Source organism: Sebastes umbrosus, chromosome 19 (assembly GCF_015220745.1).
Source record: "Sebastes umbrosus isolate fSebUmb1 chromosome 19, fSebUmb1.pri, whole genome shotgun sequence".
Classification (NCBI taxonomy): Eukaryota; Metazoa; Chordata; class Actinopteri; order Perciformes; family Sebastidae; genus Sebastes; species Sebastes umbrosus.
In genome coordinates, this window is record NC_051287.1 from 3,019,288 (window position 1) to 3,037,078 (window position 17,791).

General features: G+C 39.5%; 1 protein-coding gene across 2 annotated transcripts in view; it reads right to left on the reverse strand.

Moving 5' to 3' along the window:
• Positions 1-517: 517 nt before the first annotated feature.
• zswim6 (zinc finger, SWIM-type containing 6) overlaps positions 518-17,791 on the reverse strand; it is a 72,518-nt gene continuing 55,244 nt past the window's right edge. For both annotated transcript variants that reach the window (XM_037752442.1, XM_037752441.1), the window contains 10 exons: positions 16,624-16,803; positions 14,434-14,610; positions 14,175-14,321; positions 13,804-13,950; positions 12,207-12,467; positions 9,185-9,320; positions 7,200-7,360; positions 5,784-5,947; positions 5,622-5,703; positions 518-3,014 (listed from right to left, as the gene is read on the reverse strand). In XM_037752442.1, coding sequence (XP_037608370.1) covers positions 2,152-3,014; positions 5,622-5,703; positions 5,784-5,947; positions 7,200-7,360; positions 9,185-9,320; positions 12,207-12,467; positions 13,804-13,950; positions 14,175-14,321; positions 14,434-14,610; positions 16,624-16,803 — 2,318 coding nt within the window. In that variant the 3' untranslated portion in view covers positions 518-2,151. The remainder of the gene's footprint in view (positions 3,015-5,621; positions 5,704-5,783; positions 5,948-7,199; positions 7,361-9,184; positions 9,321-12,206; positions 12,468-13,803; positions 13,951-14,174; positions 14,322-14,433; positions 14,611-16,623; positions 16,804-17,791) is intronic.

Genomic DNA, 17,791 nt, shown 5'->3' on the forward strand with positions numbered 1-17,791 from the left:
ATGAAAAAAGTCATAATCTTGTATGTTGAAAATTTCACGAAAAAGTCATAGTATAGTATGTCGAAAATTTCACGAAAAATAAGTCATAATATATGTTGAAAATTTAATGAAAAAAAGTCATAGTATAGTATGTCAAAAAATTTCATGAAAAAATGTCATTGTATAGTATGTCAAATTTCACGAAAAAAAGTCATAATATTGTATGTTGAAAATTTAATGAAAAAAAAGTCATAATCTTGTATGTTGAAAATTTCACGAAAAATAAGTCATATTATATGTTTAAAATTTAATGAAAAAAGTCACACTAGTATTTCGAAAAATTTCACAGTATAGTATGTTATAAAAAATCATATATTATAAAATCATAGTATATTTTGTTATTAAAAATCATAGTATAGTATGTTGAAACATGGAAACAAACAAAATGATTGTATGGACTATACTATGACTTTTTTTTACATCAACTGTTATCCTCAAGAGTTTATAAAATCATAAAATAAAAAACATGAAGACTTAATCCTCTCAAAAAACAAATTTAATTAAAACAAAATGTTGATTCATTAACAAGTTTATAAAACAGTGATTTTAGTTACATAAATAAATCGATCAGTGTATCAAATCTTATTTTCAACTTCATGAGCATGTTGACATGGTTGTACAATCATTTTACCTAACGTAATAAATAAAAAGGGAGCATATTTCTCAACAAAAAAAAAGAGCTACTAAGAGGAGACGACACTGATAAAAAAAACAGATGAAATGGAGCTTTTAAAGCACAGAATACAGTTCGGCTAAAAGAAAAAGAAAACCAAAAGTCGTATTGGTGTATGAGAAAAGTTTGGTAGTTAGAACTCCCATTTGGTTATTTTAAAGCATTAAGACAAGGCAAGAAAGAAGGCTGTTCTTGTGTGAGGAATTCTAGAGAGAAATAAAAATGGAACAGTCGAGATCGACAGTAAAGAGCAACTTTCTGTCCTGCACAAAGTCGGGATGTCAGAAGAAGAGGCGTTGGACATAAAACAGAACATTTTGTCACTGAATCGCTGCAGATTTCACTTTGAATATCGCAGCTGTATTTCGTCCCTCCACAGTCGTCTCTTTCTCTTCACTCCTACAATCCTCAATACGCGTCTGTGTTCAGGGAGAATACACACTGGTGCATGTCCACTTCCTGTCTTGGTTTTTCTGCAGTTCATTACATGTCTGCAGAGCCACTTCTGTTGTGAATTGGCCCCGATGCAATGCTTTTTTGAAGTCCTTCTGATATGTTTTTTTTGTTTTTCAAAAACCAAAAAGTACTGCAGCTTCAAGTATTGTGCCTTACATAGAATATTCTGTCATAAATTAGTTAACATATACATTTTTTTTTTCAGACATATACTTTCATATATACAGGACAATAAAATGCTTTTGTTCTCTTTTTGTTTTTTGTTTAGTTTTTTTTTTTTTAAAGAGAAATCCCTGAGAATGTTTGACAGTTTCCACAAGTTTGTGTTTCTGCGACAGTAAAAAAAAAAAAGAATGTTTGAACACTGCAAAAGCCAAACAAATATCGAACCCAGTAAAATGTGAATTTATCTCTTCACAGATCAGATGGGCGAGGACTCGGAGGAGGAGGGCGGGAAGAGTAAAGCTGGATCCTTTAATAAAAGAGGTACTTGTCACTTCAGATGGAGTTTTTTTTCCATTTGGTTTAAAGCCGTTTGTCTTTTCTTTGAGGCTGTTGAACATTAGCTGAGGGAAGTAGGAGGAGTGCAAGGTGGACATTTTGCCACTGGACAATACAGTATAATATACTCAGTGTAAAACTCTCTCTCGCTTTCATACATATATAAAGGGAAACACGCAAACTTAATGGTTTTATACACGCCAATACCAGCTGTTTGCTTTATGTTTTACAGTGGAATTTTCTTCAATTTCAAACTTGTCATTTTTAGGAGAAAATTGACCCTTAAACATTTAATCTTATTCCTGGGACGTCCAGTTAGTCTGATCTTGTTCGGTACGACTGTGACTTTTTCCGCAGTGTTTGCCTTCAGGAAATTATCACATTCGACCGCGCAAAATCACGGGAATAAGATTTGCATGATTTTAAGAGGATTTTCACTTCAAGTTAGAAAGGATGTAAAAAAAAGAAATTTGGTCGTTTGATCAACCAAATCTTTCTCGAACGAGCATCATGAGTTTCTTCTTGCCCTTGTATATCTGTTTCAGGTTGTCTATGAACTGCGTGAACTGGATGTGTCCGTCGTGCGCCATCAGGAACGTCTCTCTGGCTTTACTGAGGAACTCGATGAACTCGCTGTAGTGGCGTGGGCTGATGTGCGTCAGCCGAGAGTGCGTCGTGTTGATGTACGCCCCGATCGTGGCGTCCAGCAGCTGCCTGAGCGGCGCCTTGTCCAGAGGCATCAGCTTCCCAGAGTTCCTGCGACTGTGCAGCGCCACCATGCCCGGCGTCGTCAACGTGCACCGCCGCAAAATGTCCGACAAGACGGTGGCGCACTTCACGCTCTTCACCACCAGGGGGATGACGGACGCCAGTTCGTTTTTCCCCAACGAGTGGCTGAGCGCACACGCCCACAGCACGTCGTTGATCGCCGGGTGCGTGTCCTGGTTGTAGCTGAGGTTCAGGTGAGTCATGGCTAACGTTGCTAGTTTGTACGCCCTCATGGGGTAACCACGGTGCTCCATGTAGCGTGCTATCGTAAACAGCTGCGTGTAGTTCATTCCCGTGGCGGCGGCGTCCAGTACAATCTGATAGGCTGTCTCGAAGGCAATGTGGTCCTTCTCGCAGAGCGTCAGCGCCGAGAGGGCACAGTTTTGGGGGTCCTTCATGGCACACTGCAGGGCCAGGGTGCGGGCGGAGTTGGCCAGGTTCTCCTGCTGATGGCAGTCCAGATGCAGGCGGACGATGGTGCTGTTGGACATGACGGTGCTCGCCACGACGCTGGTGGCTTCGGTGGGGGTGAAGAGGGTGTACCAGCTCTGCATGATGCTGTCCAGCGCAAACACACCTAGACGGAGACAAAAAGAAGTTAGTTTAACATTTAGATCTTACTGAATTCATTGTGGTGTTCCTCAGGGTTCAATCATAGGTCCTCTGCTTTTTCCATTTTACATGCTTCCATGTTGTTCCGTTTTCCCTAAATAAGATGTCCTCTTTCACTCTACGTAAATCCCAAAAACATATTTCCCCAAGTTGTCTATTGGGAAGTCGTTTGCGTCCAACTGAAGAGATAAATCTTTAAAAACGGCTCACAAATATAGAGTTTCATATGTTTAAAAAAAGGCTGAGTAGTTACAGCTGGTCACTGTAGTTTTTAACAAATGTTACTCAAACAGGTAGAAACAGTCCATTTGTTGGGGACTATTTTCAGTGGAGTATCAATACACATTGATACTCGGGATTGAGTGAAAATAAATGCATGTTAAAAACTACAGTGACCAGCTGTTTTAAGAAATTACTTAGCCTTTTTAAACATATTAAATTATATATTTTGAGCCTTTTTGAAAGCTTTAAGACTTCCCAACAGACAGACAGGAAATGCGAAAATATGTACTTGTTTTTGTATTTTTATGGGCTTTATTGACAATAACAAAAATCTAAAATGTCACCAAGCATATCATTTAAATCCTGCAAAATGATAATGCTCTTTTTTTCGACCCTGAAGACATTAAAATAAATCTACCACAATATAGTTTATCTGCCCCAACTTTGCACCCAAAATCATTACATGTTTAAAAAATTCCAACAATATAAATCCGTCATCAGTCTCACAATGCCCTTTTACCTTGTAATTGGATATTCTATTTGTAATTCTGTGACATTATATGACTTGGCCCGACTCTACATCACCAACTGGCCTGTTCTCAATGAGTCCATTCAAACTCTGCTCTCAGAAACAGGGACTCCTTGTCGCTCCCCCACATTCACATTCACCAGAAATCATCTGGGAGGAGGTTTTTTCTCCGTCCCTCTGGACACAGCTTCCTGTCCACTTCAGGGAAATCCAGCCCCCTGGGCTTCAGTATTCAAGTCCAAACACGAGGTCCACTTAATCAGCCAAAAGCCCACAATCTTCCATAATTACTACCCTGCCAGTCATTCCTTCTCTCCCGCTGAGAGCTCTCCACAATCCACTTTAAAGTTTGCTCTGGTTCACTAAACCTCTCACTGAAGAGCAAACATCCAATCATATCTCAGACAGACATTCTGTGGCCGTTTATTCTGCCTTAAACCAAAATCCTATTTTATGGCATATTTTAGCATGACGTGACGTTTATGACAAACTATGTTGTTGTTCTTCCTTCAGCTGCTCCTGATGAGAGTCGCCACAGCGAATCATCTGTTTCCATCTATTTGGCAACCCGGGCCTCGACAACAAGGTAAGAAATCTGATTTTATAATCCCTTGACTTTTTACTCTTTGACTCTTTAGAACATTTCTTATGAATAACTACACTTTTTTTTCATACATTTTTCGACATACTATATTAAGATTTTTTTCATGAAATTTTCGACATACTATATACTAAGATTTCTTTTTCCATAAATTTTTCCACAAACTGACTTTTTTTTCATAAAATGTATAACATGCTATACTATGACTTTTTTATCACGAACATTTTCCACATACTATACAATGACTTTTTTTTTTCTTAAAATTTGTCATACTATACTATGACTTTTCATAAAATTTTCGACATACTACACTGACTTTTTTTTCATATAATTTTCGACATACTATACTATGACTTTCTTTATCATGAAAATTTCCACATATACTATGACTTAATTTCAGATACTATATGACTTTTTTTTTATTCATTTACGACACGCTATACTGATTTTTTCTTCATGACATTGCATTTTTCATTTAATATTATACTGTGACATTTTTATTACATACTTTACTATGATTTTTTTAATGACTTCCCATCACATTTTTAAACATACTATACTATGAATTTTTTGAAAAATGTCATGATATACTCTTTGACTTTTTTATCATGACATTTTTGACATATACTATGACTTTATATGAGATACTATATGACTTTTTTCATTAATTTTCAATACACTATACTGATTTTTTTTCATGACATTGCATTTTTCATTAAGCACTATGACATTTTCTTATATACTTTATTATGAGTTTTTTAATGACTTCCCATCACATTTTTAAACATACTACTATGACTTTCATATTTTTATACATTTTCATGATATACTATGTTCTTTTTTTTTTTTTTTTACATTTTTATGGCATACTAATATGACCTTTTAAGACTTTTTATGAATTTTTTATGACAAATTATTCTGGGACTTTATATTGACACTGCATTTTTCATGAAATACTATATTATTAATTTTTTTACAATATTTTTCACGACATACTGCAACATTTTTTTATATACTACACTAGGATATTAATGAAGTACTTTTACACATTAGTATTGCTACCTTTGCTTTAGCTAAGGATCTGAGCACTTCTTCCACGATTGCCACAAACCAAAGCAGCAACGTTGTAAAGCGTGGATTAAAAACTCTGCATGTCCGGTTAACTAGCTCATCCCAGCTGCGAATGTTAACTAACATTTCATGGGGGAAGACAAACTCACCAGCTTCAGTAGCACAAGTGACCAGCCATCGCACCATCTCTCTCCTCCGCCAGTTCAAGGTAGACAGCGTCATCCTCATCACCTGTAAGAAACACCAGATTAGCTCTGAATCTGTAGGATATTAACTGTGTTTCTTTGTGTATCTGTTTGTTTGTTGTTTACCTGAAGACCCAGCTCCAGGGACACTTTGAGCAGCGTGATGTCCGGCAGGCTGTCCATCAGAGTGGCGATTTTGAAGGCATCCTGGGCCAGTTTGAAGATGTGGGACGAGGAGTGGATGTTCTTCTGGATGGACTCTAACACTGTTTCTAGCTTACGAGCATCACCTGGTAAAACACAACGAACAGAACAACAGTCATCCTCACCTTCCAGGCTTGTAATTCATCTTTTACTCTCATATGAACCATTTTATCTGATATGTTTTTACACAACATGATTGTTCTATGTCCACACAACAATCTGAAGTTATACTTGCTTGTATCATTAAGTAAGAAAAGAACTGGAGTGACAGTGTGGAGACGTCAGTATGCTTCACACTTATATATTTATGTGCATACATGTTTACAACCTGTTCTCATTAAGTATACATTTACCGCACTACTGCACAACCTGTTTATATCACATTTTACCATTACTGCACATCTGTCTACCACAGTATGTCATATCTTTATGTCCTAGATTCTCATTTTATTTACGTGATTTTCTTTTCTTTTCTTATACACATGACAATAAAGAACTTGAACAGAACTTGTTGTAGTTTAGTTTCACTGCTCCGCTCATGTTTGTTCTTTCAGATATCAGACTTATTTCTCTGTTCACTGACTTCTGTATCAGAGCTGTGATAAGTTACTGCTGATGCAAAGCCTTTATTGTAACGCAGCGATGGGAAATGTAATACTCTGTCATTTGTTAGCGATGCGATTCTTCAATAAAAAGGTAAACAATTATTGCATGACGAAGGGTATCAGCTAATTCAGGTCCATCAAAAAACAGGCATTAGAAAGGTCTTGAATATTTTTTTCTTGCCTGCTGTAGGCAGCAGTGTTAGTTATAAGTTTGTTTGGGATGTGGTTGTCGGTTCTCTTTAAACTAGATTTCTCCATCAGATAATAAGATAAAGTTTTATGTGAAATAAGTTTGACTAAAATGATATAAATATTCAAATTAATATGATGACTAAACAGGACTAAGATTAAATTAAAAATAGCTGACAAAATTCAGAGAGAAAATATTTTGACTAAAATCAAATTTTAAAATCAAACTTTTTGGCGACTAAAACTATGAAGGATAAAAGTGTCTAAAATGTGATTAAAACTAATAAACATTTTCGTTTTAAGACTAAATCTAAAATAGCTGCCAAAATGAAAACGGCCCACCAGTACCACTACCTTTTGTTGCCTAAACCTAACTAGGTATACATGATAGCTGGCTTTCCCCCCTTCAAGTGTGGTTGTTTGGAACATCTATAAGACTTTCTCCTTCAGATGTGGTCAAACATGTTGTATTGAACGTAGTCCGTTTCGAACACACAAATATGAAAATACAAACTGTCTAAGTAATTACCAGTTGTGTGCGTACCTTTAGCAGCAGTGAGCATGGTGGAGGCCAGTTCACACTGTTGGGTCTCTATGTGGCTGAGCGTGAACCAGCGGGGGAGGCGGTTGGGCACCACGGACACGATGTGGTGAGGCCGAGACAAGTCGCCGCCGGAGGGGGCCGTGGACTCCAGGACCGGCAACCTGAGCACACATAGAAAATAAAACTTTATTAGTTCTTTATTAGACGTAAACACACAGGAACTGATGTGGAGAACATTTCATGAAGAAGATGTTCCTTTTATAGAACCGATCGATGGCGTTAACCGATGCCTCGGGCCGTGAACACTGAGGATAAAACCCTCCTCTTATCGCTGCTGTGAGGCCACGTTCCTGTACTCTAATATTCCTCTTTTGTATTTAAAAGAGAGATTTACATTTCATAAAAATCAAAGGGGTTTAATTTGGGCGAGAGGATGGAAAGTTTCGTAACACCCGTGGCGGTCAGGGAGGAAACCAACAGCGTGTATTTATTATTCACACATTTTTATAAAACTGGTTTTCAGCAGCGTTGAATTATTCAGTGAATATTCCAGCAAAAGGAGGTTTTGTCATTAAACAGTGCCCCAGATAGCTCACAAATCTGCCTCTCTTCTTCCTTTCCGTCTCCATCACACAAACCAGAGGAGACGAGGAGGAGCAGAGTTACACTTAAAGGTTTAGTCCGATGCAGGGCGGGAACTTCCTGTCTCACTCTCTTTATTTCTGTTCCTCCTCTCAGCAGTTAGAATACGTCCACACTAAACGCATCTTTTTTCTGTTTCAACCCGTCATACAGACTTCTTCTCTCCCAAAAACGCTTCCCAGACTGTGTGAACCTTAAAACGACGGCTTGGTTTTTCAGTTTGTATGAGGAAAACTGAGCTTTTCCTAAATGATGACGGGATTGTGTTGCAGTAAAGTTAATAAGAACTTTACACCGTCGTATTCGGGTAATCATTGTCAGTAAATAAAATAATTATTACGGAGCCGAGGAGGGAGGAAATATTCCAAGAAAAAAATGAAAAATTTCAGAGAATAAAGTCGTAAAAATATGAGAAAAAAACTTGGATATTCTCTGAGATTAAAGTGGCAAATTTACGAGAGAAAAAACTCATAAATATATGACAAAAAACTTGAATATTCTCTTAGACTATAGTCATAAATCTGCAAGAAGTTGTGTAAAACCATGGTAACGCTAGCCGCCACCTGAATATGGTTTGGTATGGTATTATCGTAAGGATGGCCTCTCAGCGAGGCGAAGGTCTTGATAGATATACAGTATATACGCGTTTTCTTTCAGTGTTCTTTTATGAACATAAATAAATAATAATATAATTTATATATTATAGAATATTCAAGTTTTTTTTCCCGTAAATTCTGAATATTTTCTCTGAATTTAATTTTTTATCATTCACAATTATCAACATTTCATATGTGCAATAATGTGAAGCCACTCATTCAGTCTATTTTTATATCTTGTTTTTTACTGTTTACTTACTGACTATATCTTTATTGTTTACATGCTTATTTATTAGATCTTGTTTTGTATTTTACTGATGTTTCTTCTTGTTGTTTGCACGTTGTCTGTCTCCTTTGCTGTTGTAATCCTGCAGATTTCCCCGCTGTGGGACTAATAAAGGATTATTTTATATTATCTCTGTCTTGTTGCCTCCTTCCCCAGCTCTATAATTAATATTATTTATTATTATTAATATTTTTTTCTTACAATGGCCCTAATACGTCGTAGTACTTATGTTTTGGATTTTGTCTATTTTTAGTATTTGTTTTTAATTTAATTCATTTTTATAAAGCGTCAAATCATAACGAGTTGACGCTTTTCATATAGAGCAGGTCTCGACTGTACTGTAAAACGTATAATAACTTTATTTAAACAGACATGAGACTAGCATGTTCATCAAATTAGCGTATCGAGGTGTGAAAGGTTGGTAGACAACAGCGTTAAAACAGGAAGAGGTTTCTACTCACCGCATGGCCCTCAGTGCAATTTTGTACGCCAGTTCGGCGTCATGAGGTAGCAGGGAGGTGAAGAGATACTTGGCAAAAGTGTGCATGGGGACGCTTTCTCTGTAGAGTAACTCCCCCAGACCGCTGTAAGGACCCGCTGGAAGAAACACAAACACACACAGTTCAGTCTAAAGAGATCGATGTTCAAACACACAGAGAGAGAGAGAGAGAGAGAGAGCTGCACGGTGGTTCACATTCTGATTGGACGGCGACCTTGTGGATGAGATTACGGCTGATTTAAAACACAGACTGATGTGAGCGGTTATGACTCAGCTCTGATGATCACTCTGTTAGTCGTCATCCACCACAAACATACAGAGACGTCTGTCTCAGAGCAGCAGAGACTTCCTGTAACATCATGTGAGGACAAACTGATCGTAGCACCAAAAAGAATTACAAGAATCACTGATGAGTTTTAAGATATTAACACGGATCCAACCTTTGTTTTTCTTTGTAGGTGGAAGCAATTTTAGTAAAAGGAAGCAATTAAATGACTGCTTTTCTTTAAGATAATAACTTATACATTAAAATCTCAAAAGATGCCAATATGTTTTAAAAGATAAGACTGGTGTTATTCTACCTTTTTCTTCTTGAAAAGACTAAAACCAACAATGTGTGAAGAACTTTACACACCGGGAGCGGGACGAACAAACAACATAAAAATTTTAAATACACGCCTGCGAATATTATATGTGTAGGGCTTTTATTGTGAAAGGTAAGAAATAAGTAGACTAAGTATAACTTTGGGGTAATTTGCTTGAGTATATCTTCGTTTTTAGGCTACTTTATACTTTACTTTAGAGTAGCACTAGTCAATTAATTAATTAACCAAAAGAAAATGTATTTAAAAACTATTTTGATTTTAATTAATAATCATTTAAGTTATTTTTCAAGCAAAAATGTGATAGTTCCAGGCTCTGAAATTGCAGAATTTTCTGCATTTATTTGTCTTATATTATAGAAAGTTGATATTTGGGGGTTTTGGCACGTTAGCCGGATAAAACAAGACATTTAACGACGTCACCTTGTGCACTGGGATAATTTGATGTCACTGTTTTCTGATGTTTTATAGCAACTAAATGATGGATCAATTAATTGCAAAAACAGTCTTCAGTTGCAACTAGGGCTGTTAATCAATTAAAATAGTCAATTGTGATTAATCGCATTTTTAATCTGTTCAAAATGTACCTTAAAGGGAGATTTGTCAAGTATTTAATACTCTTATCAACATGTGAGTGGACAAATATGCTGCTTTATGCAAATGTATGTATATATTAATTATGGTAAATCAATTAACAACACAAAACAATGACAGATATTGTCCAGAAACCCTCACAGGTACTGCATTTAGCATAAAACAATATGCTCCAATCATAACATGGCAAACTGCAGCCCAACAGGCAACAACAGCTGTCAGTGTGTCAGTGTGCTGACTTGACTATGACTTGCCCCAAACTGCATGTGATGATCATAAAGTGGGCATGTCTGTAAAGGGGAGACTCGTGGGTACCCATAGAACCCATTTACATTCACACATCTGGAGGTCAGAGGTCAAGAGACTCCTTTGAAAATGGCTTAGGCAGTTTTTCCTTGTCAAAGTTTAGCACAAATTTGGAGCGTTATTTAACCTCCTTCATGACAAGCGAGTATGACATGGTTGGTACCAATGGATTCATTAGGTTTTATAGTTTCATATGATACTTGTATCTTCACTTAATTATTATCTATAATATAGATAATAACATGTTAACTTTGAGAGCTCTAGTTGCAGCCTTAGAGAGCGCTCTGTTAAGGCCTTTACACACAGAGGACGTGATGAATAAACGGCACGAAAATGCAAAATACTCGCCTACAAATAATGTCTAGGGCTTTTATTGTGAAAGGAAAGAACGAAAGGTTGTCAAGGTTGACAGGAATAATAAAGTTTGCCGTCTTGGTTGGGACTACGGAGCTTCCGTGTTAAATATACATCAGACCGGCACATACGGGTACTTCCCAAAAGGCTCAGAGGAAGAGGAGATGTCAGGCTGTGATAGTTGTTAGGAGATATGTTCACTGCTGGTTTTGGTCTTTTTCCTGGGTTTTGTTGACAATAAGAATACTATGGACTTCCTGTGGGCCTCCACTTTATAATCACGAGCAGAAGAAGTCGTCTGTGAGAGGTAGACGGGCTCTATCATTAGTGGGTTTGGAGTGAAAAGAGCCCTGAACCATGATGAGACACACAGACAGGCTTATTATACCCCTCTATTCACACAACGTCAGCAAACACACGGACAATGCAAACAATACACTCACACAATGTGAATACAGACGTACAAAGTGTAAATGTAACCGTACGGGACAGAAACGTACACAGAGGAGTTAACACACAACACACACTGAACGGAACAGACAGTTAAAGGACAGTTAAAGGACAGTTAAAGGACAAAGAGCGGGTTGTGGTTCTGGGTGTGAAATCTTCCTGTGAGAGGAGAATGTGTCGCTGCTGGGTCGGAAACATTTAAAGGAATAGTTTGATTATATTTTGGGAGATGTAGAGAGTTTGATGAGAAAATCCATAAAACTCACGTCTGTTCCTGAAGTTAGAGTCAGAAGACGGTTAGCTTAGCTTAGCATAAAGACTGGAAACAGGGGGAAACAGCTAGCATGGCTCTGTCCAAAGGTAACAGAATACGCCTACCAGAGGCTCTAAAGTTTACTAACTCTAACTCTAACTACAAACTAATTATAAAGGGAAAGTTAGAAAAAGTTCAATTGAGCTTTTTGCTTCAGTTAATAAGGATTTCAAGTAATGATTATTTTCAATATTGATTAATTGTTTGGTCTAAAAATGTCTAAAAACAGTGAAATATGCTCCCTCATAATGTTGGGATGTGTAACTTTGTCTGACTAACAGTGCGAAACCCAAATATGTTGAATTCATGAGACAAAGAGAAGCAGCGAATCCTCCCAACCAGAAAATACTTTACGTGTGACTCACCATCTAGCAGGAAAGCGGCTTGTTTCCGGAAGATCTTCACCGACATGTCGTCTAGATCGACCTCTTGAAGCTTGGCCAATAGCTGCTCTTCGTTGCGACACACCTTCTCCTGAGCGTACAGGCCGTCCGGCATCACCCGCTGCTGCCCTAAACCAATCAGAGCCGTCTCCACGGCCAGCGACGCGAATGACTCGCCCTCCTCCAGGAAACGCTGCGCCGGGAACACCGGATGCTCCGTCCTCCGACCTGAAACCAGCGAGCCTGAGGGTGAATCAGAGAGAGAGAGGTGAGAGATGACTTTAGGGAGGAGAGACGCTCCCTTTGGGATGCAGATTGAGCCGAGTATTGATAAATCTATTGATCTATTTGTTCTTTTCCAGAGTGTGAATCCTCCTGAGGACGGTAATCATGTGTTTTAATGGCTTAATGATGTCTTGGCAGACCTCACCGTTCATCCCAGGAGGGTTAACAGTCCCTCATGAATACACACACACATATATATAGATATATATATATATAAATAAACAGCAGAGCGCTGGAGGTCTTAATTGAAAACTTTCATAACTTCCTCCCTGCAGTGGCTTCATCACTTCCCCACATTCAGAGGAGAAACCGAGTCCAGAACAATCTGTGGATGTACTACATTGAAATCCGCCTCTCTGAGCTCCCCCCTGCATAATTAATGCATTTTAATTGGAGTGTTTTTCCTGCCGCATTTCTTATTCATGAGCTGTTATTGGAGGAAGACTGCGGGCCAATCAGCACGTCTGTGTCATCGCTGCTGATTGCGACCTGAGGGCCTGCAGCTCTGACGGGAAGACGCAATCACTGCAGTGTAAATGTTCCACGCATACGCTCGGGAACATGTTTGTGTATCTAAGTACATGTACTCAAGTACTGTACTTAAGAGCCATTTGGAGTGTTTCTGCTACTTTATACTTCTACCGGACCACATCTCAGAGGGAAATATTGTACTTTTTACTGCTCTGTTAGAGCAATTCCATTCAGATTTTATACTTTCTAAGCGTATAAATGTACCGGGTCGGGACACATGCGCGCTCGCATATGCACGCTCGCGTGTTGCCGGCGTCCCCGCTCCTCTGCCTGCTCGCCTTCACTCAGACAGCGCGCGCGTTCTCGCGTACTCGCTCCACCTCTAGACGTGAACGCGCGCTCACTCCACACTGCAGAAGAGTTAGTTTAGCTCTGAGAATATCTAGTGAATGTACAGTGGACGCTTGTGCAGAAATAACTGCTGCAGCTCCTCCAGACCAACAGAGGTTTCCTGTGTCTTGTGAAGTGACGGGGGTCCGCAGAGAGAAACGAGAGAAACGCTGTAACAGATTACAGAAGAGTCTGAAAAAATCTTCTCCTCTCATTAATCATCTCACGACCCCTCAGATTTATCTGGTGACCCTTTGGAGGGGCACGACCCCTAGGTTGGGAACTAAACAGTAACATGCTGCTAACATTGACGTATTATTAATAATCTAATAAAGTCACAAATCATCTTTTTACTGTTTGTTATGATGTGTCTGAATGCGGGACTAAAGTATTTCTACATTGTTGTAACTGAACTGTGTATCTGTGTACGTACCGGAGAAGTCGAGCAGGACGGCGGCTCCGTCCTCGTTGCCCCGCCCCGTCTCCATGAGGGTGCTGAACAGCGTGCCGATGGGGTCCAGAGGGTGGCCCACCCAGCCCTCCAGGTTGGTGACTGATGTGATGCCTTTATGGAGCAGCTCTGCAGTAACAAAAACACATCAACAGTTAATGATTTACTCCTCTGTATTTCCATCTATCTCATGCTAATCTATCATGCTGCAACTGTCCCTTAAACTTTGAGTTTTCTATGGGCTTAAAGGATTCCTGCTTTAATGAGCTTTAATAGCAGCTGGACGGTGAAATAAGACGCCTCATTTAAACGTTAAAATCGACACTGAACAAAAGCCTGAAGTAGAAACTGACCTTTTTTGTGAGTGCGGAAGAACTCCAGCTGTTTCTGCTGTTGCCTCCGCAGCGTGTTGACTATAGCGATGGCGAGCCTGAGTGCTTCCTTTGGGTAACCGTGTGATCTCAGCGCGTCCACTCGGGCGCACGCCGTTGGGACGTGCTCTGCAGGAGAAGAAGAAAAGATATGTTGATGTCTTCGTCTCTCTTATTAATTAAATTCACTCTAAATCAGCGTGTCCACCGCTCTCGCTCTCTCTCTCGCTCTCTCTCTCACCGTGCCACAGGGGCCACCCTCGGGTGTCGAAGAGGGAGCTGTCGAGGTTGTCATGGTAACAGTAGTTGGTGTAGTGGTCCTCGGTGATGATGTGTTGCAGGTGGGGGTCTTGCCAGTGCAGGTCGCAGGCCTCGATGGCTCGCGTGAACACCGTCCGGTGAGGACGAGTGAGTGAATCTGAGAGAGACGAACACAAGACGTCAAGACGTTTTCAAACTGTGAGGCGAAGGAGCTGCATGAGGTGAAAGGGACAGGTGCATGCTGGGATGTTAGTTATTGTAGTTTGGTCCACTGATTGTGACACACACACGGAGGCTATTAAAGCACTTTAAAACCCTGAGAAGACTGCTGCATTAGCATCAAAATTCCTTATCAGAGTCGTAACTCAGTCAAACATGAACACACAGACATGATACACATATTTTTAGAATCTCATGTCACATTCACACCAACAGCGAAGCAAATTTCGCCTCGCTTTACTCGCGCGAGTTGGACCGCCGGCATCATTTGTCTTCATAGATACCAACAACTTTTGTTTCCTCCATTTCCTCCATCAACCACGGAAGAAATAACCACTTTTGCTGCTTTGTACATGTTGTGGAAGTCACAGATATGTCAGAAAACAAAACGCCGTCGTGTCTGGGTTCATAACATCACCCGGCGGCGAGCTGTATTCACGCACGGTACCGTTGCACTCACTGTATCTAGCAAGCCCCACGTCGCTACTGCGGTATAAACCCAAAATAAACAGATTGTGTTGTGATTTAATTGTAATAAACAGATCAAAATGATGCCGAAATAACTACATAATAATGCAGATTTGTAAAAAGTCTGAATTAATGCTTTGTCAAGTCTGTAAACAAGACGACAAGCAAACAACTTTTAAAATGCTTGTTTTCTGAATGGAGTTTGGCAGCACAGCAGCGACGTTGTTGTTTCTACCGTAGACAGTCTGTGGTTTCTACACAGAGTCTGGTCCGGTCTCTGTACAGATGTGATGTTCTATCGTAGCTCTGGGTGACCACAGACACACACAAGATTTATTTCCTCCATTTCTGATTTAACAAACGTCAGTGACGACAGGAGGAGGATCTCAACGCTGATCGTCTTTCACGACACAGCGTCGTGTGAATTTCTCGCTCGAGTTGAAATATTTAAACTCCTGCGAATAAGCAGCTTAAGTCTGCGTCGCACAGCGCGAATTCACGTCTATTTGCCTATTTGCATTGACTTTCTATGTAACCGCACCGCGTCATTACACTTTCTAACGCTATCATCATCCCCGCTGTCCATCACAGATAAATGTCCATAAATCCACTTAGAAATCATCGAACAAAAAGACACTTCTCAGAACCAGACCTTGAGAATCATCACGTTTTTAAGTTTTCTTCAGTATCAGAGTAATCCAGTGATGGTTGTCTGTACATCCATGGGTGCGCTGCAAACAGGAATTACTAATAGATGATTCGGCATACTGTTTGTAACTTTCAGAAATGCTTCTTAACAGCGACACCTGTGGCCATGAAATCAACGAAAGTCAGCGTTGGGCTCGTGCTTGTGCTCGCTCTAAATGGACATGAACGAGCATCGCTCAAAACAGTGAGGCGACACACGTCAGCTAAAACCTGTTATATCCCATATTATGGGAACTGTAGTTCTGAAAATTTGAAATAAAAACAAGACAAAGAATAATAGTAGTGATAAAATCCATTAATAGAGAGTCCAGAGAGTCAGACGATTGTAGGAGGTTTTAAAAATGTCGACAACACATCAAATGCAGCGCCATTACGGACAAACCAGCAGCCGTAATAACAGCGGCCGTCTTCTCATTCCAAACATTTTTATTACCACCTGATGGAAACGTTGGTGCGTCTCTGGATTTTCTCTGATTTGGTGGAAAACGCTGCAGGACCTCTAACTGTGTTATTGGGCTCATTCTATTAGCCACACTAAAAAGGTAATAAGGCTCTCAGGCAACCGAGATTGAAGGAGGGAGACTTGATTAAAAGAGAGGGGGGAGGAGGGGAGAGAAAGAAAGAAGACTTAACAGTGGTAATACGGGAGGAGGAGGAGGAGGAGGAGGAGATGCTGCAGGAGAGGAGATAGAGAAACCTTCAGATGAGATGTAGGGGAGGATTTGGGAATATAAAAAGAGAGCAGGCGACGTCTCTTCTCCGGGTGTCATCTCACCTGGGTGGCCAGCAGGGCCCTGGGGCAGAGCGTTGGTCAGATTGGTCAGCTCGCTGCCATGGTTACCGTCCTCCAAGGGGCAGACGTCCACGCTGTTCCACCTGCGAAGCTGTCGAAGCCAGAAACCCTTCTGCTCGGGTTTATAGTGGGGGTTCAGCACGATGCACATCCACAGGGCTCCTGCACACACACACACACACGTTAACATCAGGAGATATAAAACTCATCTTGCTCTTATCCTGCAGCAAAACACTTAAAATATTAAACAAACCATAAAATGTGTTACTTAGCGTCATTATCACCTCTTTGAAATAGACGTCAAGTAGAGCTGAATAATGCAGAGTTAAATTATCTAGAGCTAATTTGTGCGTTATTTTCCATTATCAATTAATCGTTCGGTCTATAAACTATAAAAATGTGAAAAAGTGAAAACAATTTCCTTGTTTTGTGCCAAAATATATTCAGTTTACTATAATATGAGGTAACGAAAAGCACCAAATTCTCACGTTTGAGAAGCTGGAACCATTAAATGTTTGGCTTTTTTGCTTGAAAATGGACAAAAATTGTTCACTAATTGATTAATTGACTAATTGCAGCTCTGCTTTCAGGTGACACGGGTAAGCCCACAGCGAGATGAGATTAAAAACTACATTTAATACTTTTTCTGCTCGTTCACAGGAAGGAAAAGAGGGAGGAAACGACCACCAGTTTTTTTTTAAAGCTGACTAAAATGACTTTAATGATTCATTGCAGGTGCTGAATTTGAATAAAAATATGCATTTTGAAGAGGAAAGGTTACTAGAAGAGATATTTTGAAGTGGTAATCCCAACAATCGTCTCGGTAAAGCAAAACATCTTTGGAAACATGGTTAAACACGTTTTAAATAAACCCAAATAAAAGGTGTTTTTAATGAGGTATGACAGGTTTCTTTATGTTATATTGGTTCTGAACACACATAAAGACGTACGGCTGCAACTAACGATTATTTTCATTATCGATAAATTCAGAAAATAATGAAAAATGACCATCATGTCCAAGTTATCGTCTTCAAATGTCTCGTTTTGTCCGGCCAACAGTCCAAAACCCAAATATATTCAGTTTATATTCAGACATAAAATAAAGAAAAGCCGCCAGTCCTCATATTGGAGAAGCTGGAACCAGAGACTA